Below are 23,702 nucleotides of genomic sequence, written 5' to 3' on the forward strand. Positions count from 1 at the left end.
CCACTGCGGACCTCCAGGACTGTATTTGAGGACCTCTGATCTACAATGGAACTAAAATCTGTCTTTGATGAATGAAAGTGCTATAAAGGCACAGAGTTAGAGTTACTGTAATTACAAAGTGTCATTAATAGCACGGACTGATTTCCAATTCTGGAAACTGGCTGGGATGAAAACCTGTAGCCACTGTGCACAATGATTGGAGACTTCTGTTCTAAATCAAACTGAAAGAAAAAAAAAAAAATTAAGCAATTAATACTTTGCCCAAAAATGTACCCCACTTTTTACTTTAATTTATTTATGAGAAAAATAATTTACATATTTTAAATTCACAATTACACTGTAATTTATGACATTACGTTTTCTGTCAATAACAACATTTTAAGAACCACTAAACTACAGGTCTTTTTAAAAAATTAGTTTACAATAAAAGTATTGTATTCCAGTGATAAGTAAAACAGTAGGCTTAAGAATTAATCAAGTAGAATTTTTTTTGAAGTTAGACATTCCCTCCAACTAGAATCAATGACTTCTTTCTTAAATTATGTATTAACAAATCTCAACAGTCACTTGTAACTTGTAAAAATTATTATGTTAAAGTTCCGTTTTAATCTTGTGCATTAACTCCTTTTGATCAATCATATCTGTCTGTTGGTTCCACCGATGATAGGCTAATAGAGCAAGGTTTTTAGCAGCCACTGAACTCATCTCCATGGCGCTAGCTGCCCATTCAATGCCATTAAGATAATACATATTGTCATGTAGGATTATGGGTGGAATTTTATCAGTGGAGCCATACTCGGGATATGCTTGCCAGTCAGTGACCTGAACAGAATAATAAGACTTGAAAAGGGTTTTCAGATCTTTCTTTTCCAAAGGCTGCTGGGAGAAAACTTTCCATACAGCAGCGTCTTGAGGTTGCTTTCTTTTGAATTCAGTGGAGACATTGACTGGGCAAACATTGCCAACTGTATTAAAAAACAAATCATCATCAACAACTGTACATATGCTTGCAAAAGGAAATAGTTTTGGATCAGGAAAGCCAAAATAAGTGCTATTAAGATATCCATGCACTATAGATGCCACTGTATGGTGGTATGATCCAGACATCTCTGGGATTGGAGGATCAAAGTTTTCAAAAGTTATATTCGCCATTCCATTCTGTAAGGGTGCAGCCACAATTACAATGTCGTATAACTCTGAGCCCCTCTCCTTTGGTGCCTCAAAGTCCAGCTTGTACTGTATTGTATCTGCTTCGGTGAAAGAAAAAAAGAGTTAAAATTTCCTAACAAAAAAAAAAAAAAAAAAAAAAAAACGCAATCAGAAGTTTTTGGTATGAATGGAACAACTCCTAAATTATGATATCATTTTAAATTTTCCAGGAATGTAAAAGCTCATTAAAAACAAGATACAATATGACCAAATTAACATTTCATGGGTAATCTTGGTGCAGAATTGGTGTACAGCTTTGACATCAGACATTACAAAAAAACCACAATAGTACCACAGCTTGCATGGACCAGTAGTTTGCCTTCCAGAAAGCTATCCCCTCTTCACTTAAAGTAAATTTTGTATGAATAATTGATAAAAGCAAACATTCAATCTTTTTTTAACTTGCATCATCTAACATGGGGGAATAGTGCTTTTTGCAAATGGTTATTACCGTTAAATGTTCAATAATAATCTGGAGTTATTTTATGTAAAATCTGACTTGGAATTTACATTTCACATTTAAACTGGTCCTTCTTACCATTATAGAATTATGATTCTGTGTAGTTTCAATAGCTCTTTGAAAACAAAATTTCAGGGACTACTGGCGTCAGATATTTCTTCTTTTGCTTTCATAAAATGAGGAGCAGTACTGCATGACAGATATTTGCTAGTGGATGCCACTGAAGATAGCAATAAGCACTACTAAGCATATTCTAAAAGTCACTCCAAATACTACTTCTATTAGGGTGCATCACTTATTGCTTTTGGGTACGAAGTTGGTATAAGAAACGTGTGTGAATATACTTGTAATCATCCTTCACAATAAAAATCAAAGCCTATATTTTTCACAGAGAAATTGTGCTGCATTAACTGACACATTACAGCAAGCAAGGCGCAAACAGCTTTCAAAATAAGCTGTGGGTGCTCTAGATCCCCAAACACCAAACACACACAGGTTCTGGACACAAGTTGCCAAAAAATAGGAGGATTCTTTTCTATTTTGTGGGAAACTCTTCCAGCAAGTATTTCCCACAACACAAACAGTACAATAAGCACAGCACATAGCAATCCTTGTTTTTCTCTGTTTCTCTCACTCTCTCTGCCTCCGCCTTCATTCCTCCCGGAAAACAGTGTCTCCTTCCTAACGACTCTTGCTCTGGAAGCTATGGCAGGCACTAATTTTGTATTATCCCAGGAAGTACTTCTACTGTCCCCAAAACCTGGCCCAGGAGCACTTCTAGGTACGGCTGGAGCCCCATAGAGTACAGCTCCCCAGTCCCTGCAGTGGCATCCACAGAATACAACAGGGCTGAGCAGATAAACTCCATGTCCCATGATAACCAGAGGGCAATGCCACAATCCAAGGGACTGCCATCTACTGCCTTGGGGGAGACAAAACCAAAGTTGTCTCCCCTTGTCCTTCCATGCTACAGGTGTCCTGGCCGGATAAGGTTAATCTGCAGTACCCTTCACAAAGTGAGATTCATTATGGAGATAAAATGTTTTCAGTTTATACTAAATACAGTAAACTACAGATTGAAGAGATCGTCTATTAACGTGTGATAATATTCTATCTAAAGAATTTAAGGCTAATTCAGGGGATCTGGTTTGCATTTAAATTGCTGTGCAAAAACATATGATATATGATATATTAGTGTGAGTAAATAGATTATATACTGATATGACATTTAAAGCATACCTTTTCAAACTAGCTTTCAAATACCATTTTAGTAATATGCCATTCCCAAAAGATTGTTAAATATGTAAAGAAAATATTATCTTGCTTCTATAGCTCATTACCTGTTTTATGCAGAGAAACAGTTGTTACTTTGGCTTGAATCAAATTGGTTTTGGCTAATGTCAATAAACCTGAGCAGACTAATTTATTGCCACCTTCAACTGCCCATAGATTTGTCTGGGCACCAGCAAGGGATACAGCACCTGAAATTTTTACAAAAACAGAAAGGCAGTCAAAAGCATACAATTAAATTATATTAAACTAAACCAATTGTATTAAATTTTTACAAAATGCAAAGCAGTATAGAAACATAGATCTACACATGTATATTAAGTTCAGATCTGTTGTTGATATTGTGGTGCTCTCAAAGAGAGTGTGCTGTTTTCCAAACAACATGCTCTGGATTACACAGGAGCTAAAAAGACACCTGAATGAGGAGAAGAAAGGATTCAAATCTAGTGGAAAAGAGGCTCTGAAGGGCACCTAGTGAATGCTAAAGAAAAAGCTGAGTGAAGGAAAAGAAGCTTACAAAGCAAAACCAAAAAACATTACTCAGAATAACATGAAAGACATTTAGAATAGACTGGGCACAATAATTAAACTCAGGCAATCCAGGATTTAGGTGCTTAAAGGGGATGTGGACAAAACTAACACCCTGATCACATTTTTAATGTATTTTCCCTCCCACTGCCACCTACATCCAATGATCAGTCTCCCTGCATCATCTCTGCTACTTCAACAATTACTACCACTTTAATTACAATGGCCAGTAATTAGTTAATCTCTGATCATCAGTATGGTCTGTCCATAACTGATGACCAAGTGAGGAGACAATTGAGGAGGCTGCACACAGCAAAAGCCATGGGACCACATTTATTCTTGGTTGTCTGTTCATTGCAAGAAAACTACAATCTTATAAAATACTATATATTTGCAGCTTACTTCTATGCCTACTCTCTTGCCATTTGAAAAACAATTTATTATGGTATCATTGTGATTTTCTTTATTCCCCACAGCTCTCTCAAGTTGCTGTTCTTACTGAAACCAATACAGATGCATACACATAAATAAGCATGAAATATCAAAATGGCAGTTTGTTGTAGCATAGCAATTTTCCACTCCTTACAGGCAAAAGAATATTTAAAATATCAGAGAAATGTGTCCATACCTACAAATGCTGGAACACTGACTGATTGACCATAGTTAGCCCTCATAACTGCAGCAATGACTTCATCAATGAACCTCTGTGACACACCAAGCTCCAGGAGGGATTCTGACAGGGTGTGGCGAGTCATATTGATGAATGTACCTCCACCCAAGGAATGTAACAGCTGCTCCACGGAGCTAAATGCATAGCCATGTGCCTGGTACTTGTATATCCTAAGCAAGAGGAAAAAAATATTATTTAAAAAATAATTTTAATAGTGGTTTTGATATTACCACTGTAAAGAACTATTTCAGTATCAGCAATACATGGTTTTACACAGTCTGTAAATTACTTCTTTGATCATGTTCTACACATTCCCTGAAATAATGTTAAAAAAAGGGTATTACTTTTTTGACGAAGATGTAAAGGACAAAATTAGTGACTGGTTTAGTTTAGTTTATGTTATTCCTTGAATACCATCTTCTGCCTGCAGCACTTAACTGGTATTCCATACTGCAAAATACCAAGCTGGGTCCTACAAACTCAATCTACTATGTAAGCTTCTTTGACTTTGCTTAAAAAATTGTTTAATGTTTTTTTAAAGTAGTATTTTCCAAATAAACACTAAAACTAATTTTCACATGAGTTTTGTTTATGTTGCTGTGAATAAAAAAATAGAACATAACTAAATTATAATGTGCAGGAAATACTTAAAGGTGCAGCTCATCATAATTCAACATTTAGTACATTTGTGAAGCAAGTACAGTATAGACTCATAGTGCCCCAGATTTTATAAGGGGACAGTTGGAAAATGTCTTTCGACATTTTGTATAAAAAGATGCACAGCTGGGAGAAAAATATTATTGACTATATTCAACATGTTGAAGTAGTTATGAGTGTGTTTGCCTGGGTATCTTATGTGAAGTACAGGCAGTGTGAAGTATGCTTTATTCCTCTCTGTTGATGTCATTCTGTGCGTGGAAGAATCACACTTGCGTGAAAGGCTGTGATTCTAAATGTTACATTCATTTGAGTTTTATGTTTGTTTTTTTTTAACAACTGGTAAGAATTCAAACACTTCATGCTTTACAAATGAACTGTAAGAAAAAAGTAAAAATGTTGATAACATTATAAATTTAAAAGAGCATGTAATCACAAATGTTTCATGTAAACACCTAAAATGATTAATCTATATTCAGGTATATTCAAATATATGCTTATTTTTGAACATTAAAACTTTCATATTTGGTTAATTTGACAGCACCTACTTCTAACCTGATATACAGTGTTCTTGGTTGTAGACTTGCACCAGTAAGGATGTAAAGTCAAGAAGCAACTGAATCTGAAACCTAGAATTGACTTGCACTGGAGACATTAGATTCAAACTATAAATGGTTCATGTTGCACTCTTATTTTCCTAATTATGTTGGCAGTGAACCCTGTTAAGTTATTCTTAGTTTCAAACTAGAAAAAAGACACTCATATAACTGTTAACACTTCCCACTGAAACTTTGGGTAGAAGAACAAAGAGATGCTTAGTAATCATGCAGTTCTGGTGATTTTTCAACAACATTATAAAAAATAAAGAGACATGATTCATGGCTTAATTCTAATATTATAAATTAAAAGCAAAAGAAAGTAGCGTGCCTAGGATCATTTTAAATGTATTTAGAATTTTGCCCTATAAATAAATTACTCTAATTATGCAACTGAAAAAAGCACTAACATACATCAAACATACTTTATTAAATAATAAATCATTTCAATAAAATAATTTATGTTTAAACGTCATACTTTTGACTATAGTCTTTGGGCTTTTGGAAGACACACTGCCATATTACAGACCACGCTTTTCTATTTAAGATGCACGTGGTTTCACCCACCTCATGAACTTTTCCATGGTCTCCTCAACCCACATTTGAAGCCGAATGAAACTGAACCCGTAACGCCACCATAGTCGAAACAGGTCAAGTAGATACCAGTCAGTTTCCTCAAGAATAATCTGCTTTCCATTAAATACAGCTGTTTTACCAGCAACATTCCGACGGTACTTTAGCCCTGCCAGTTGAAACCAGAAAGCAAAATTTTAAACACAGCACATGCTTCACATTATTATTCTTTTTGTATATTAAATATAACTTGGTCTAGACTGAAATATGCTTCTCAAGAGTCTCAGAAGGCTTTTAGTGTACTAAATGTAAGTTCCAAGTTGAAGCAGATACTATAACACTGCAGAACTGATATCAATTTTATAAAAAAAAAAAAAAAAAAAAAAAAAAAAAAAATTTAATATGATTGTTCAAGCTTTAAATTACTATTTTTTGCATGCATTACATTTATGATTTCTTTTTCAGGATACTATATAAAATATTAAAATATACAAATTTACTAAATTATCACATTTCTTCTAAATTACTATAGTTTTGATTAACAAGATATCCCTATTCTGGTCAGATGCTGGATGCATCACGATTATCAGCCATGCTTTTCAACTGCTTATGCACATTTTGAAATGTCTAACCAACATTAAAATAACTTACATTATACCATAACTTATATGAAATCCCTGAACCCTCTTAACTCACCTATCTGTTTAACAAAGTCCTGCATATGCAGGTTTAAAGAATGGATGACAGAGCCACCTGACTCATAATCCTGGTTGTTTACGGTGACAGTGGCCAGTCGGCCACCCACAGAACCTTTTTCAAAAACATCAATCTGTAGATCAGGACCAAAATGTTGCCGGAGGAAGTGTGCTGTTGCTGTGCCTCCTACACCAGAGCCTATCACCGCTGTGGAGGAAAAAAACATTTGGGACAAGTGAAAATAAAGCCTGTGTAATCATAAAGAGCATACCCACTTAGAATCACCTATTAACATAAGCTGGGTGGATAGGGGTTTGAGATAATCACAAGATTACTTTCAAATTCTGCCCAGACAAGGACATGAATCTTAAAACCAGTATCAATGATATGTAAGCCAGCAGTGAAAACCTCTGCACCACTATGCTGTCATTCATCATATTCTACCTCTACCGGTTTTGGGTAAGGACTACAGTAAGTAAGTTTTATGAACTAAATTGAAAATTAATGAAATATCATAACAGTTTATAAAGTTTACACATTTACAATATCCTTCAGATGGTCTAAATATTTAAAGAAGTAATGGAATACAATGTTTTATCCAACAACAGTTTTAAAATGTATGCACCAAGGCAAAGAGGAATGCAGACAACTCAAAGCTGCTAAAGAGTTAAATAAAATGACTGAGAAGAAATATATATATTTCTGCAGGTGCTCTGTGCAAGTTTTTTATTTTACAAATTTAGGTTGTTTTTGGCCATTTTCTTTTTGAAAATTCCTGTACACTAAAAAAGATTTTTAAAATAATTACCAATGTAGACAATAAAAAAAAAACCAATAAATGTTTAAGAAATTAAATTATGTGCATCCATCCATCCATTTTCATAACCTGCTTATCCACAGGTGGGTTGTGGAGAAAAATGTGTTAAATTTAATGTAATGAATATTAAATAAACCAGACAGGATTATATGACAACATGAGTTACTATTACAAATACTTTTGCTGGCTACCCCAGTTTTCCTTTCCTTATGGTAAAGGTGTACGCTTTAGTTTATGTGGTATTTTTAACAATGACTTCTACGAGTAACTGTGGGCGCATAAAGAAGTGATCCCTGTCATGAATTTGAGCCGAGTACTGTTTGAATAGATACTGTACAGCTGTTGTAAGGTTTGATATACTGTAAGTTGTAGGAGACCATACATGAATAGAATTTGGTTTGTAATACACATATAATAATGGATGCATATTGCAGCTTTAAAGCCCTTTACATTGTTTAACTCTCCTCCTTGGTGTGTGTGAGACTATTTATCTCTTGCATATTTAATGTTCACCCTGAATGCGTAATCTGCTGCCCCGTTTACCATTTTTAAGAAATCATCACGCTACCTAATGACATTTGATCCAATTGCAGACAATGCTACATAAGATCAGACAGAAGGAAACAAACAGGTTGGAGGCAGGGCGGACAGCACCGGCACCGGCGTTTAAACCGAGGATTCTGCAGCTGTGAACTGAGACATCGTGTCGCACCCTTTGGGAAATCTATACAAAATCAGCAAATTATGCATTAAATATCTCAATAGACATAACTGCCCATTCTGTACTTGCACCTTATATAAAATTTGCAAAATATGTTAATTGATATTCTGAATGAAGCTCGATAGACTACTGATAAATCATTTAAAGGATAATCTAAAATTAATCTAACAAAACAGGGTGAAACAAATGCGTCTGTTTATAACAGTGTGCACTATTTATGCGATAACAATAAATAAACGCCATTAACGATGCTGCATCTCTTAGCAAGTTATTTTAACACACAAATAAACGTTCCAGCACCAACAGGCCAGAAACGGTCTTGCCTCTCACACCCGCTCCTCCCTACCTATTCTGGACGGAGGAGTCCCATGTCCCTGTTCCGCCTCCTGTCCGTGAACAAACACCCCACACCAAAAGACCAGAAGTAGATGGAGGAAAAAGCGCAGGAATATCACAACGGCCATCACTACTTCAGGCTTTTTACCTCGGCTGAAGCTACACGTCACGTGGGCACAACTGGAGGAAGCGTGGTGGAAGGCAAATTGACTTCATTACCCATAACGCTTAGCTGAAAAGCAGCTTCCTATACTGTAATTGGCAAAGGCAGATGAGCAACAGCTTGGATCTTCCAAGAGGGGTCGGTTTTTTTCCTGCTGTGGTTAAAAGAAATGTGTCAAATGTCAGTTAACGAATTTATCTCCGGGGCCGAAAAGACCTCTACAAAGAAGAATTGCTGGAAATATCAAAGGAAGTCAACAATAAAATAAGTAATTTTGCTAATAGATTATATGGTTCCCTTACTCAAAGTGGTTGACGCTTTTGCAAAGAAAAATACGAGGTCCTCTAGTCCAGGGGTAGGCAACGTCGGTCCTGGAGTGCCGCAGTATGTGCAGGTTTTTGTTCCAACCCAGTTCCTTAACGAGAACTCAATTATTGCTGATGAAGCACATATTGCTTAAGTGACATTTTAATGCTTCATTTTAGTGGTCTCGCTTGTTAAGGTTCTCCAACCTTAATAACTTATTTCAATCTTAAACTGCTGCATTCAGTGTTTTAATTGCTCCTTATTAGCAATAAGATGTAAAAGACAAAGCAGCCAGCAGTTCTCCAGCTAGCTTTTTTCCAATTACATCTGTGTGTGTTCATCATGCACGGTTTGATTTAATAAAACACTTAATAGAAAAATGTGACAGACTGAAAATGATCTGTTTTAGGCTTCAAATCATTTGGATGATATCCTTGGAAAGGAAAAAAATCTACGATATAAAAGCCTTACATTGCACAGACTAACAAGCCATAAAATTAAATAAGGTCTGAGATTGGCAATGATTGGTTTCTAATTAAGCAATTGGGTTGAATGAAAACCTGTAGCCACTGCGGCTCACCAGGACCGACATTGCCTACCCCTGGTTTACATCTTATTGCTAATAAGGAGCAATTAAAACACTGAATGCAGCAGTTTAAGATTGAAATAAGCAATTAAGGTTGGAGAACCTTAACAAGCGAGACCACTAAAATGAAGCATTAAAATGTCACTTAAGCAATATGTGCTTCATCAGCAATAATTGAGTTCTCGTTTAGGAACTGGGTTGGAACAAAAACCTGCACATACTGTGGCACTCCAGGACCGACGTTGCCTACCCCTGCTCTAGTCAATGTGCAAAATTAGGAAGTTTGAAAATGCACGCATGACGTAACATTCAGGGACTTATTTGAAAGTTGGACTATTTAAATTTTTTAGTAACTTAGAGCCAGTTGTCACATTTTAATTTATTAAATATGTTTTAACAGTGAATCGCACGGTTAAATAACAACGCTAATAGAATACAATTAAACGCATCAGTAGGCACACATTGTAACGTTACTTCAAAATCTCGTATAGTTAAAAACGAAACACATATTGACCTGTCATGACCTAAAAGTTTCCAGTAACAGTATTTATTTATATACCACATTTTTATACAGTTCATGAAAGTAGCTCCGAGTGCTTTACAATAATAATAGCTAAACATAGTTACAAAAGGTAAGGAAAAACTAAAAAAAGTTATTTATAACATAATTAACAATGTCCGGCGTATTTACATACTGTAGTCGAATAGTCAGGGAGGACAGAAAAATAACTCCAGTAGATGGGATGTTGGAGAAAATATTCCAGTGGGATTCAAAAGCCAACAGACCACCCAGACCCCCCTGAACATTCCACAGTTTATGAATGTATTACAATTAACAGAATACCCTTGTTGAGCTCTCTTCATCCTCCCAGCATCTCAGGTGGCTGTAACATAGCATAACATGCCAGAGAGCAGAGGAATACAACATCAACAAAGTACCAGGGGAAAAAAACTCTCAAAAGTAGGGACTAATGACCAGAGTATAAAACTGCAAATAGAAGTCAAAAAAAGAATCAATTTCTTCCTCCCCAAGTATGAAGCAATGCTAATGCTGCTAGTGATTTCTTAAGTGATCATGAAAGACAGATTAAAGAGGTGGGTTTTAATATTTTTTTTTTTTTTTAACATTTTAATAATTCTATTAGAAACAAACAATAATCCATACTAGCAAGTCAAGTTTAACAAAACTAGGTTTGAAACTAATCAACCCCCTACTTTTTTAAAGTGTTCAACTTTATTAGCGAAGTGTATTTACAATGGTAAATTATTACAGATCAAATATTACAATTAGGACTGTAGAGAGACAATTACTCCAAAATATAAGAAGGTGGTAGATTGTTTTGAGCCTTATACCTGTATACAATTGAAAATATTTTAAAATCAATCTAAAGGACACAGGGATAGAACAAAGTTCAATTCAAGTGATGAAAAAATGGTATTGACTTATATACTGTTGTTATTTCTTGGTTGTGGAGGGTCAATGAGTTTCTTAAACATAATATTTTTTAAAAGAAACACCCAATGATGAGTTAAAATAACTGTTGAAGTCACAAAGTAAACTTTTTGGCTGATAGCATTGAGCAGTTGTGGAGCTTTAATGATAAATTAGTGTCAGAGAAATACTGAATCATTATATGTGCAGAATAATGCACTTTTTTAGTGTAACATAAACACTGAGTACATGTTTGCACCTCAAAGTTACCATGTGCACAATTTTTATACTCATAGTTTTAGCATAAACATAATATTGTCAGACCCATTTAATTCAGTTCAGGGTAACTGGATTCTGGACTGTAGTCTAATCCGGTAGCATCAGGTGCAAAGCATAATCTTACCTTGAACAGGGTGCCAGTCTAACCACTGGGCAGTCACCTGCATGAGGCCAATTTAGAATTGCTAATCAAATCAACTTAACCTGTAAATTTTAGAGATACTGATTGTGTGGAGCAGAATCGCACAGCCACTGGTCAGGACATTTAACTCCATAAATTGATGAGACATTTCAATTTTAATTTTTCCTGAAACTGTTTTATGCTGCATAAAACACTTCAGCTTTTTTTGATATTTCCCAAAACAAAACACTTTATAACTGATTACACTTATGCTGAATACTACTATTGTCTGGCTCTAAGTGTAAGTAGTTAGTGTAGTTTGCTTATATATATATATATATATATATATATATATATATATATATATACAGAAGGTAGATGGTGGGGTTTTAAGGTTGGTCAGTGGAAGTGATGTTATCAGGTCCGGAGGTGACGTCTTCGAGTCTGGAGCCAGAAATGGCGTCATTGGGTCCAGGTGGAATTTCCTGTGTTTGGTCTGCAGAGATAAAATAGAAAGGATTATTGCACTCTGCAACCCCCTGGCCTGGCAAGAAATTAACTTCTTTTGAGCTCTTTAGCTGCCTTCCACATGCACGTGTCTGACACTATGTATATGTGTGTGTATGTGTGTACAGTATATCATTTTATTATTGATATACCTTGTAGTATGAGGAAAACATTTGTTATTAGTCCCACTGGTGCATAAACATGCAGTTACATATAGCACATGATAGAAAGAAACAGCAAACACAAGATACTAAACAGATCAATGAACATCACCATGGGATCATGTCGAAGCACAGTAACAAATTTAATAGTTAATTATATGAATAGTTTAACTAAATTCTCTCAGATCCAATCCAAGACGGTGGTCATGGAGGGAATGGACCTAGGTATTTACTGTTTTGAGTAGAGCAAGTGTTAAAATCAGAAACAGGAAGTCAGCAACACAACCATCAAAGGCTAAAAAGTTAAACATAACCTGAGGTCAGAAAACAAAAGAATCCAGAAACTTGGACAAGAATGATATCTGTTGCTACGCTTAAACTATCATTGGCGCATGACAAAAAATAAATAAAGAAAATGGTTACAACCACAATTTAAAACCAAGCACAAAATGTAAATGTCATTTTCTAACTCACTTAATCCAAAACTTAGTTGTGATGGAGGCTGGAGCCTTACCCAGCTAGTATAGGGCACAAGGCAGGAACAAATCCTGGACAGGGCAGCAGTCCATTGCAGGGTAAACACACACACATACACACCAACCAGACATACACTAGGGACAATTTAATGTCACCAATTCACCTCACCTAATTGACTTTGGACAGTGGGAGGAAATCCATGCAGACATGGGGAGACATGGGGAGAACATGCAAACTCGACACAGGAAGGACCCAGAACACAAACCATGGTCTTCTTACTGTGAGACAGCAGCACTACCACTTTATTACTGTGCTGTCCACAAAATGGCAATGCAAAAACATCATAAACATAATTTTCATAATAAAAAAAGAGTTGTTAATGAGAACCAGTACATGCAAATTCATATTTAAGATTTCAAAATATTCATGACATATATTGTCTTGCGTGGGGTGATACTTAACTGTATGGTGTAAGATGTTTCATATCTATATCTATATATCTATACTAATAAAAGGCAAAGCCCTCACTGACTGACTGACTGACTGACTGACTGACTCACTCATTCACTCACTCACTCACTCACTCACTCACTCACTCACTCACTCACTCACTCACTCACTCACTCACTCACTCATCACTAATTCTCCAACTTCCCGTGTAGGTAGAAGGCTGAAATTTGGCAGGCTCATTCCTTACAGCTTACTTACAAAAGTTAGGCAGGTTTCATTTCGAAATTCTACGCGTAATAGTCATAACTGGAACCTGTTTTTTGTCCATATACTCAAATGGAGGAGGCGGAGTCACGTATCGCGTCATCACGCCTCCTACATAATCACGTGAACTGAAAACAAGGAAGAGATTTACAGCACGAGTCAAATGCGGGAACGAAGGTAAATGACGTTAATTGTTGAGTGTCTTTTAATACTATGCAAGCATACATATTAACACATGTGCAATTAAACATGTGCATTTACGGGGTGATTTCTCAGGCTTAAAAGCTCGCCTTTTATTAAAAAGGTAAATGCAAACTGTTTTCACTCTGAAGGGCACAAACCACGTTAGATTTCATGTTCAACAGTAAGCTCAGCACACAGCTTGGTCATATTACAACCGGAGGGGCGAACTGACAACGTGGTATACAAAGAGATCCTTAACAAATAATTATTGATTCATTTTCCCTCCGTTTAAAAAGGTTTACTTTTCTTCTTAATAAAAATTTTAAAGCAGTACTTCGCCGCTGCGAAGCGCGGGTATTTTGATATATATCAAAATATATCGCGGCATCACGCCTCCCACGTAAGCACGGGAACTGACCTGCTGCCGTTTGCAATGCCATATTCGCGAGATACAAATTTAATGAGAAGACACGAGGTATAAACGACAGTTTGGATCACTGTGTAACAGAGTTAAAATTGCTGTAGTGAGAAACTTTTAACTGCTGGGTCTTAGCTAACATTAAATAAACCCATGGACATCGCAACATCACACAAGAGAGCGGCTCACGTGAAGTGACTGAACGCAGCAGGAGTGATCACTTCGATGAATCAAACCTGTTCAAAAAACACATTACACAATTGATAAGGTACGAAAACAATATGAAACCGATTGTGGATTTGTGTACAGCCACTGAAACTTTGTGACGGCACGAGACTTCAGGTCACGTCTCTGCAAAAGAACCTCATTGAGGCAACTATTTTTACTGGCGGTGGCTCAGGGGAGAGAGTTATTATTCCTCGCATCCCCGTTATACCCTTTGATCTCCCATTTCAATTCAAACGCCTCCAATTTCCACTAAGGCTCTGCTTCGCAATGACAATTAATAAGTCTCAGGGACAGACCCTACAAAATAAAATATCATAAAATAGTTTTTTTATTCCTGAGCTTTCAACCCCTATCAGGGGTCTTCATCAGAGGATAATGCTTAGACTTACAAGAATCAAAGGCAATATATAGCAACACATTCAGTACAACAACCCCCCCCCCCCCGATCATACTGACTTAGTCACCTACATCCCAACTGAATGTGTTGCTATATATTGCCTTTGATTCTTGTAAGTCTAAGCATTATCCTCTGATGAAGACCCCTGACAGGGGTTGAAAGCTCAGGAATAAAACTATTTTATGATATGTGATTCGTTTTTTCTCCCTTCGTGGATCTCCAACTGCAAATATATGTATATATATGTGGATGTGTATATGTATGTATATATATGTATATATGTTTATATGTAGATATGTATATATATGTATATATGTATATGTATATATATGTTTATGTGTGTGTGTGTGTGTGTGTGTGTATATTATATATATAAAAGACAGCAACACTCATAACAATGACAACACAATTACATTGACAATCATGTTACGTTATTTTTAAAATGTTTCCTTTTCTTTTTCATAACCTCTTTAACACACTACTTCTCCGCTGCGAAGCGCAGGTATTTTGCTAGTATATATATATATATATACAGGAGCTGGTCATAAAATTAGAATATCATGACAAAGTTGATTTATTTCAGTAATTCCATTCAAAAAGTGAAACTTGTATATTAGATTCATTCATTACACACAGACTGATGTATTTCAAATGTTTATTTCTTTTAATGTTGATGATTATAACTGACAACTAATCAAAGTCCCAAATTCAGTATCTCGGAAAATTAGAATATCAATTAAGACCAATGCAAAAAAAGGATTTGTAGAAATGTTGGCCAACTGAAAGGTATGAACATGAAAGTATGAGCATGTACAGCACTCAATATTTAGTTGGGGCTCCTTTGGCCTGGATTACTGCAGCAATGCGGCGTGGCATGGAGTCGATCAGTCTGTGGCACTGCTCAGGTGTTATGAGAGCCCATGTTGCTCTGATAGTGGCCTTCAGCTCTTCTGAATTGTTGGGTCTGGCGTATTGCATCATCCTCTTCACAATAACCCATAGATTTTCTATGGGGTTAAGGTCAGGCAAGTTTGCTGGCCAATCAAGAACAGGGATACCACAGTCCTTAAACCAAGTACTGGTAGCTTTGGCACTGTGTGCAGGTGCCAGGTCCTGTTGGAAAATGAAATCTGCATCTCCATAAAGTTCGTCAGCAGCAGGAAGCATGAAATGCTCTAAAACTTCCTGGTAGACGGCTGCGTTGACCTTGGACCTCAGAAAACACAATGGACCAACACCAGCAGATGACATGGCACCCCAAACCATCACTGACTGTGGAAACTTTACACTGGACCTCACGCAACGTGGATTCTGTGCCTCTCCTCTCTTCCTCCAGACTCTGGGACCTTGATTTCCAAAGGAAATGCAAAATTTACTTTCATCAGAGAACATGACTTTGGACCACTCAGCAGCAGTCCAAAGGTGAGACGCTTCTGACGCTGTCTCTTGTTCAAGAGTGGCTTGACACAAGGAATGCGACAGCTGAAACCCATGTCGTGCATACGTCTGTGTGTGGAGGTTCTTGAAGCACTGACTCCAGCTGCAGTCCACTCTTTGTGAATCTCCCCCACATTTTTGAATGGGTTTTGTTTCACAATCCTCTCCAGGGTGCGGTTATCCCTATTGCTTGTACACTTTTTTCTACCACATCTTGTCCTTCCCTTCGCCTCTCTATTAATGTGTTTGGACACAGAGCTCTGTGAACAGCCAGCGTCTTTAGCAATGACCTTTTGTGTCTTGCCCTCCTTGTATAAGGTGTCAATGGTCGTCTTTTGGACAACTGTCAAGTCAGCAGTCTTCCCCATGATTGTGTAGCCTACAGAACTAGACTGAGAGACCATTTAAAGGCTTTTGAGTTAATTAGCTGATTAGAGTGTGGCAACAGGTGTCTTCAATATTGAACCTTTTCACAATATTCTAATTTTCCGAGATACTGAATTTAGGACTTTCATTAGTTGTCAGTTATAATCATCAAAATTAAAAGAAAGAAACATTTGAAATACATCAGTCTGTGTGTAATGAATGAATCTAATATACAAGTTTCACTTTTTGAATGGAATTACTGAAATAAATCAACTTTGTCATGATATTCTAATTTTATGACCAGCACCTATATATATATATATATATATATATATATATATATATATATATATATATATATATATATATATATATATATACAGTGGAACCTTGGTTTGCGAGCATAATTCGTTCCGGAAACATGCTCGTAGTCCAAAGCACTCGTATATCAAAGTGAATTTCCCCATAAGAAATAATGGAAACTCACATGATTTGTTCCACAACCCAAAACTATTCATATAAAAATGATTAATACAAAATATAAAGTAAAAATACATAAAACAAATTAACTTGCACTTTACCTTTGAAAAGAATCATGGCTGGTGTGAGTGAGTTTCTAAACTATTGTGGGATTGCACCCAATGGGATGACATGCTGAAGAGCGTCCCAAAGCAATCGCAGTCTCCGAGCGCTGTAGCAGTTCTCCGTAAAAGCGAATCCGAAAAGATCGCGGACACGCTATAAGCGCCTGCCGTCAATGAGTGATACAAGTAACAAGGAACATTATAAATGTGCAGGGCCCTGCCTGACTGCTGTGTCTGTGTATAAATAACCGCACTATTGCTGTTTCAAGCTGAATAATGCTTGTGTTGCTAAAGTACTGAGACTCAGCTTCGTGTTTTAGGGTGCAAGACAGGGACTCGCACGTCACAGCACACACTCGCGCGCGCGAGCACACACACATACACACACGAGCACGCGCGTGCACACACACACACACACGCGCGCGCACACAGTCACAATGCTAATGCTGTAGTAAACACTATACGCTCGTACGGATGTTGACTATATGAGTGAGGCACGCCGACTCAGACGGAGAATAGGAGACGATTGCCCACAATCCCGCAGTGAGAGAGAGAGAAGAACCATCAGCTCAGTTGTGATCACATGACGCTCAGCAGACAAACTACTCGTACTGCAAGACCTCGCTCGTTTATCACGTGAAAATTTATTAAAAATTTTTGCTCGTCTTGCAAAACACTCGTAAACCAAGTTACTCGCAAACCGAATTTTTGAATTTTTGTATAATATTTTAGTTGGGTATCATTACCTTGTAGGAATAAAGTCCTGTCCAATGCGTGTGGAAGTATTTACTGGAACTCGAGGGGATGTCTCTATACATCTCAGAATTCATTGTGCAACTGCTGTCTGCAGTTAAATCATCAATGAAGAAAAGAATTTTCAATTTTTTAGCTTTGAAAAATTCCTGAGTTGCTTTAGCTGTGTGTTTGGAATCATTATCTTGTTTTAGGATGAAGCACCATCCAATGTGTTTGTAGACATTTACTGGAACTTGAGGAGATAAGATGTTTTGATACACCTCAGAATTCATTGTGCAACTGCTGTCAGCAGTTATATCATCAATGAAGATAAGTGTGGCAGTACCTGTGGCAGCCTTACATGCCCAAGCTATAACACCTCAAGCACAATGTTTAACAGATGAGGTGGTATGCTTTGGATCTTGGGCAGTTCCTTTTCATCTCCACATTTTGCTCTTCCCGCCACTCTGATACGGGTTAATCAAGATTTCATCTATCCACAAGACCTTTTTCCAGAATTCTGCAAGCTCTTTTAAGTACTTTTTTGCAAACTAATCTGGCCATTACCAACCAATCTGGCTGTTTTTTTGTGGCTAACTAGTGATTTGCATCTTGCAGTGTAGCCTCTGTATTTCTGCTCATGAAGTCTTCTGCAGATAGTAGTCTCTGACACACACACACACACACTTCTACCTCCCGAAGACTGTTTCTAATCTGTCAGACTCTTCTTTCAGCAGCAGTGGAGGTCCACCTTGGCCTACCAGTCCCTTTTCGATTACTGAGCTCACCATTGCATTCTTTCTTCTAACTGACATTCAAAGACAGCAATTTAAGCAATCCTAAGGTTTTACCAATGTATCTAATGGTTTAATATTTCTTTTTCAGCCTCATAATACAGTAGTTTTTTGACTTGTCATTGGCACAGCTCATGTACTCATGTTGAACAATGGCAACTACAGGTTCCAAGATAGAAGCAAGCCTAGGCATCTTATGCCTGACTAATACAGAAATAAAACACACCTTAGTAATCAAAAACACCTCCGATGCCAATTGTCCCAAACAGTTTGGTGCACTGAAATGGGGAGGACCACGTAGTGTAATAAAGAAACAACAAGATCATAAAGGTTTGGGGTTTTCTGGCCCCGTATACTCTACGGTTTCGAAATAAGGTCAGTGATATTGCTTTCCAGCATTACAATAGACAACATGAAAATGGTGGAAGGGAACAATTTATGGGGTGGGGCCGGAAACAGGCAGATGGAATGCTGGAAAGGAACCGAGGTGGTGTATGGGAGCCATGATGTCATCAGGAGTGGACCAGAGGAAGGGATGGAATGCGGAAGTGGTAGCGCGTGGTTAGGGAGTCTGGGTGAAATCAAAGCGGCGTTGTTTCTGTCTTTCAGTGGAGATAAAGAGAGGTTAGTTCCCCGCCTTTGTCCCCTGGCACGATATACTACTACACTGCTCGTCGGCTCCCTATGCGCATGTGCGTGACAGTAGATAAATGATCATTTCTATATGGTGTGATCGAAATGTGTGCAGATAAACTTAAAGTCTCCAGTTTGCACTTTAATCACATCTGAATTGTTTGATTTGAAATTTTAAACTATGGAGCACAGGGGTAAATCGAGGAAAAATGTGTCTTTGTCCCAAACATTATGGAGGGCACTGTATGAAGAATACTGTGGAACATCTACACATATTAAAATAATGAAAAATTAGTTATATCAAAGCTATGGACAAATACAGATTTAAAAAAAAAAAGTTGTGACAGATGGATTGAGGCCTATTTATGGGATATCTGGACACCCTATCAATGAACCTTTATATAATACAATGAAAACAAAACAGGAATCTGGTCTGATTCCTGGTGGTTAGTGGAAAAGTCAGATAAACAGTGTTTTACTTAAAGTTAAATTGTCTTAAAATCATCAGTCCTTCATTTCATGTTAATGGACTTTTATGACTTTAGGAAGGCCTAACCTACATTAGATTCACAAATCCATCCATCCATCCATTGTCCAACACGCTGAATCCGAACACAGGGTCATGGGGGTCTTCTGGAGCCAATCCCAGACAACACAGGGCACAAGGCAGGAACCAATCCCGGGCAGGGTGCCAACCCATTGCAGAGATTCACAAATCCATTTTTAAAATGGACATTCCTTTTAATTTTACTATAATGTAAAATCATATGATTGCAACCTGCTATAATCAGAGCCATATAAAACAGATTAATTAAAGAAAATATTAGTCAGGTTATGTGTACGTTAATAAAAACTGTCAAGTCTTATTGTCATTTCAGGTCAAATGTGTCCACTTGCGCCTCATCAGTGGATCTGCTATGACGCTAACAGACTGATGGGAGCTGGGCTTCTGTATTTGTTATTTGAACAGTTTTGGTCCTTTGTTTCGCAGACTGTTCTTAAACTGTTCCCCGTCAAGAGCTTCTAGCACCAAATGATACACATTTTATGAAGGCCAAAGTTCATTCTTCTGTGATATAATTTCTACTTTCCGTACTAACCCCTACTCTCTCTTCGTTTTCTTTTTCCGGTTTCCATCTACTCAAAGCATCATGATGTTCCAACATTGATGGATTAAAAGCCAGAAGTCTGCACGACCGTCATCATCAAGTCCTTCCATGAGAACCCTAAATACAAAAGGACTGTTTTATTTATGTGAGGTAGAATGTCTAGAGGAGACTGGGTGGTCTCATGGTCTGGAACCCCTGCAGATTTTATTTTTTTTTTCCAGCCATCTGGAGTTTTTTTTTGTTTTTTCTGTCCTCCCTGGCCATTGGACCTTACTTTTACTCTATGTTAATTAGTGTTCCCTAATTCTATTTTCTTATTTATGTTGTCTTTTTATCATTCTTCATTATGTAAAGCACTTTGAGCTACATTTTTTGTATGAAAATATACTATATTTATATAAATAAATATTGTTGTTACTTTAAATTAAGCATCTCAGACAATTAGTATGACATTTACAACTCTATCCAACAGAATTCAGTTCAATTTAAATTCAAAGTAGCGGCAGGAAATTGACAATACAATGCCACATGCCGAGATAAATAAGGCCGAGTTCATTGGGTTGGTCTGCCAGGGTTGTTTCCTGATTTGCAACTAATGCTAAGTGAAACAGGAGAGATCATTTCACATGCAGTTTTGTGAAATTGCCCCTAACATCTATTTTACATGCAATTTTGCAATTGTAAAAGGTGAAACTCTCTAAAATAAGGTGTTTTATTTTTGTTTTACATTGTTGGGATGGAAGGTAATATTGCTCTTTAAGGGGTCAGTCCTGCTTGCCCTGGTCTTCCATGGCTAATTCCATGCACCTCCACGTCTGCCTCATACACTGCATGCCTGCACATTCAAGTTGTTCTGCCTCACACCACTCATTTGAGGTCACAGGTAATAATAACATCTACACCTTCTTTGTCCAACTCTGTAAGCTGATCCAAGACAGAATCCAGTTTCAGGCTTGCTGGCAGCCATTTCTGCAGGCCAATTGATTTTAGCTGAAAAACACCCCTGAAATGCATGCTTGTAAGTGCTCTTCATGCTTTTTAAACATAGTGAAAAACGTTGCAGATGAGATAAAAATATATGTGGCAAGGTTGTGAATTTCATATGTGTTGAAACAGATTTGATTTTTTTTTTTTTTTTTTTACAATAGTTAGGCAACTAGAAATTGACAATGTTAAAGTGAAAGGCCAGTACTAATTGTGACTGTTCTAATTTCCTGATAGTCTGAGGCACTTTATCTGTTGATATTGATGTGGTGGTTTTTTGGAGCACCATGGAAGTCTCATATCTTACCCATTTCCTAAGAACTGTCAATCTAGCCCAAGGAATTAGCGGATACAAAAAAAAAAAAAAAAAAAGTCAATTTAGCAGACTTAAGGAAATATAATAATTATGTGATAGAATTAGACAGGCAGATAAACAGTAATTAGATGACCAGGGGCCTCATGTATAAACGGTGCGTACGCACAGAAATGTTGCGTACTCCCATTTCCACGCTCAAATCTCGATGTATAAAACCTAAACTTGGCATAAAGCCACGCACATTTCCACAGTACCTCATACCCTGGCGTACGCAATTTCTCCGCTCGGTTTTGCAGACTGGCGGCACCCAGTGTCAAAGCAGTGCTACTGTTCCTGTGTGGTCATGCTTTCTTTCTTAGAACCACATTCCGGACGCAGCTTTATAAATACACTGAAACTAACTGCATATTGTTTATTAGTGTAATGCATCTGATTGTAATTAACCAGTAACAATGTAATGGTCCAGGGAATGGCCATAGTATTCCAAATACCATAACTGCTTTAGCGTTGTTACTCTCACTGCATCTTCTTCTTCTTTCAGCTGCTCCCGTTAAGGGTTGTCACAGCGGATCATCTTTTTCCATATTACTCTCACTGCACCACTTGGGAGTATTTATATCACTGTATCCGAGTGGGGAATCACAGCAGCAGCTGATCGGAAAGAGAATTATTGGTACACAGCATCAAGCAAATGCTTCAAAGCCTTTCCTGTATGAACCTCGCGGTTCACAAACAGTTTAATCCCAAGAACTATAAACGCACTCAATCAAGTGCTCCTTGTTGAACTGTTTGTACTTAGAAGTACAATTACCTCACTTGCACTACAGTTATAATATTGCACAACCTGTGCCACTTTATAAAGCGCGTATGATGACGATATCATTTTTAAGATGAAATGCAGCAAAATATGTTGATTATATAAATAATCTGTATTGTTAATAATTAAACATGTGAGGACACGGTGCCGCAGCGCTAGCTAGTTCACGGATTGTCCCTGCATTGCGTTGTATTCTTGCTGGTGCTGACGCGACACTGGAAGGATAGACGGATAGAATAATTAAACATGTACTATGAAGATATTCCAGTGTTCCTTAAAAGTTTTGAAGAATCGGCGTTCTAAGCTTACAGATGGCTTAACGTCTATTGCAGAGCTGATTGTGTGGCGATTGGGTTTTTGGAAAAAGAAAAGGAAGGACAGGAATTGGAGGTTAGTACGTTTGAAAGAGACAGTACTTCTGTAATAAATTATTTCATTGAAGGTCGCGCATGGCGCAGCAAGCCTCTTTCGTAAGACATGAACAAGCACTGCGCCACCGTGTTCCCATGTTTAATAACATGCTTTCATTCCTATAATCATGAAAAAGATATCACGTATACATCTCAGTATTTTAATTATTCAGAGAGCTGTAATATCACGAATGTAATGGATTCTATGTCCTGTTGGAGAAAGAGAAAGAACGGAAGCACGTAGCGATTCACACACACAGAGCACATAGAAGATCAAATACAGAACAAAGCATTTAATGTGCTACTTTATTTACGATGGGATTTGAGAAACTAGTAAAATAAACGATTTTAAGATGAAGTTTATGATGTTCTACTTTAATGACAAAATAAACTATGTGATTAAAGTGGAAATTTCAAGATTAAAGTTGACATTTTGTGCTTTTTTCCCCCACTGTGTGCCTATTTTTTTTCTCTGTACCGTAATAAGCTTTCATATGACACTCAGACGGTGGGCTACGACTCGCCTTTTCACTGCGACTTTGATATGTGATAACTTTTTTTATTCCGGGCACTGTGCAACTTTGTAAACTTGAGCTTTCGAGTTTCGCAGACACTATGTCACTCAATCAACTTCCTTTTGTTGATTATACCACTGTTTAAACACGTTTTTCCTTTGCCTTCACTTGGTATTCCCTGAAATTCATATATTTTCCCCTGTGCTTTTCCCATTGTCTTGTCACAGAAGGCTATTTATATTGATTTGCATATTCAAAGAGGCGTAATTCTGTGAGGAGTTGGGGCGGGACAGAAGGCGCGTGCACGTTTATTATTTTTCACACTGATCGGGATTTATGTAGCGGAAGAACATGGAAGTTTACGTACGCACAGATTCCTGCATCTGGATTTTTCTATGCGTACGCACATTCCCGCTTTTGTGCTTATGCCATGTTATAGTGCGAGTTCTACGCACGGCGTTATACATGAGGCCCCAG

General features: G+C 37.3%; 1 protein-coding gene across 2 annotated transcripts; it reads right to left on the reverse strand.

Moving 5' to 3' along the window:
• Positions 1-278: 278 nt before the first annotated feature.
• LOC114660183 (prenylcysteine oxidase-like) lies at positions 279-8,730 on the reverse strand. Of its 2 annotated transcripts, none has more exons than XM_028812701.2 (6): positions 8,564-8,730; positions 6,680-6,886; positions 5,978-6,152; positions 4,116-4,327; positions 3,010-3,150; positions 279-1,247 (listed from the first exon to the last, which is right to left on the reverse strand). In XM_028812701.2, exons 1-6 carry the CDS (start codon positions 8,679-8,681, stop codon positions 592-594), a joined length of 1,509 nt encoding a protein of 502 aa, XP_028668534.2. In that variant the 5' UTR covers positions 8,682-8,730; the 3' UTR covers positions 279-591. The 2 variants fall into 2 exon arrangements, with proteins under 2 accessions (XP_028668534.2, XP_028668533.2); XM_028812700.2 differs by having other exon boundaries at positions 279-1,250; positions 8,564-8,729.
• Between the last annotated feature and the right edge of the window lie 14,972 nt (positions 8,731-23,702).

The sequence above is a fragment of the Erpetoichthys calabaricus genome, chromosome 11, assembly GCF_900747795.2.
Source record: "Erpetoichthys calabaricus chromosome 11, fErpCal1.3, whole genome shotgun sequence".
Classification (NCBI taxonomy): domain Eukaryota; kingdom Metazoa; phylum Chordata; class Cladistia; order Polypteriformes; family Polypteridae; genus Erpetoichthys; species Erpetoichthys calabaricus.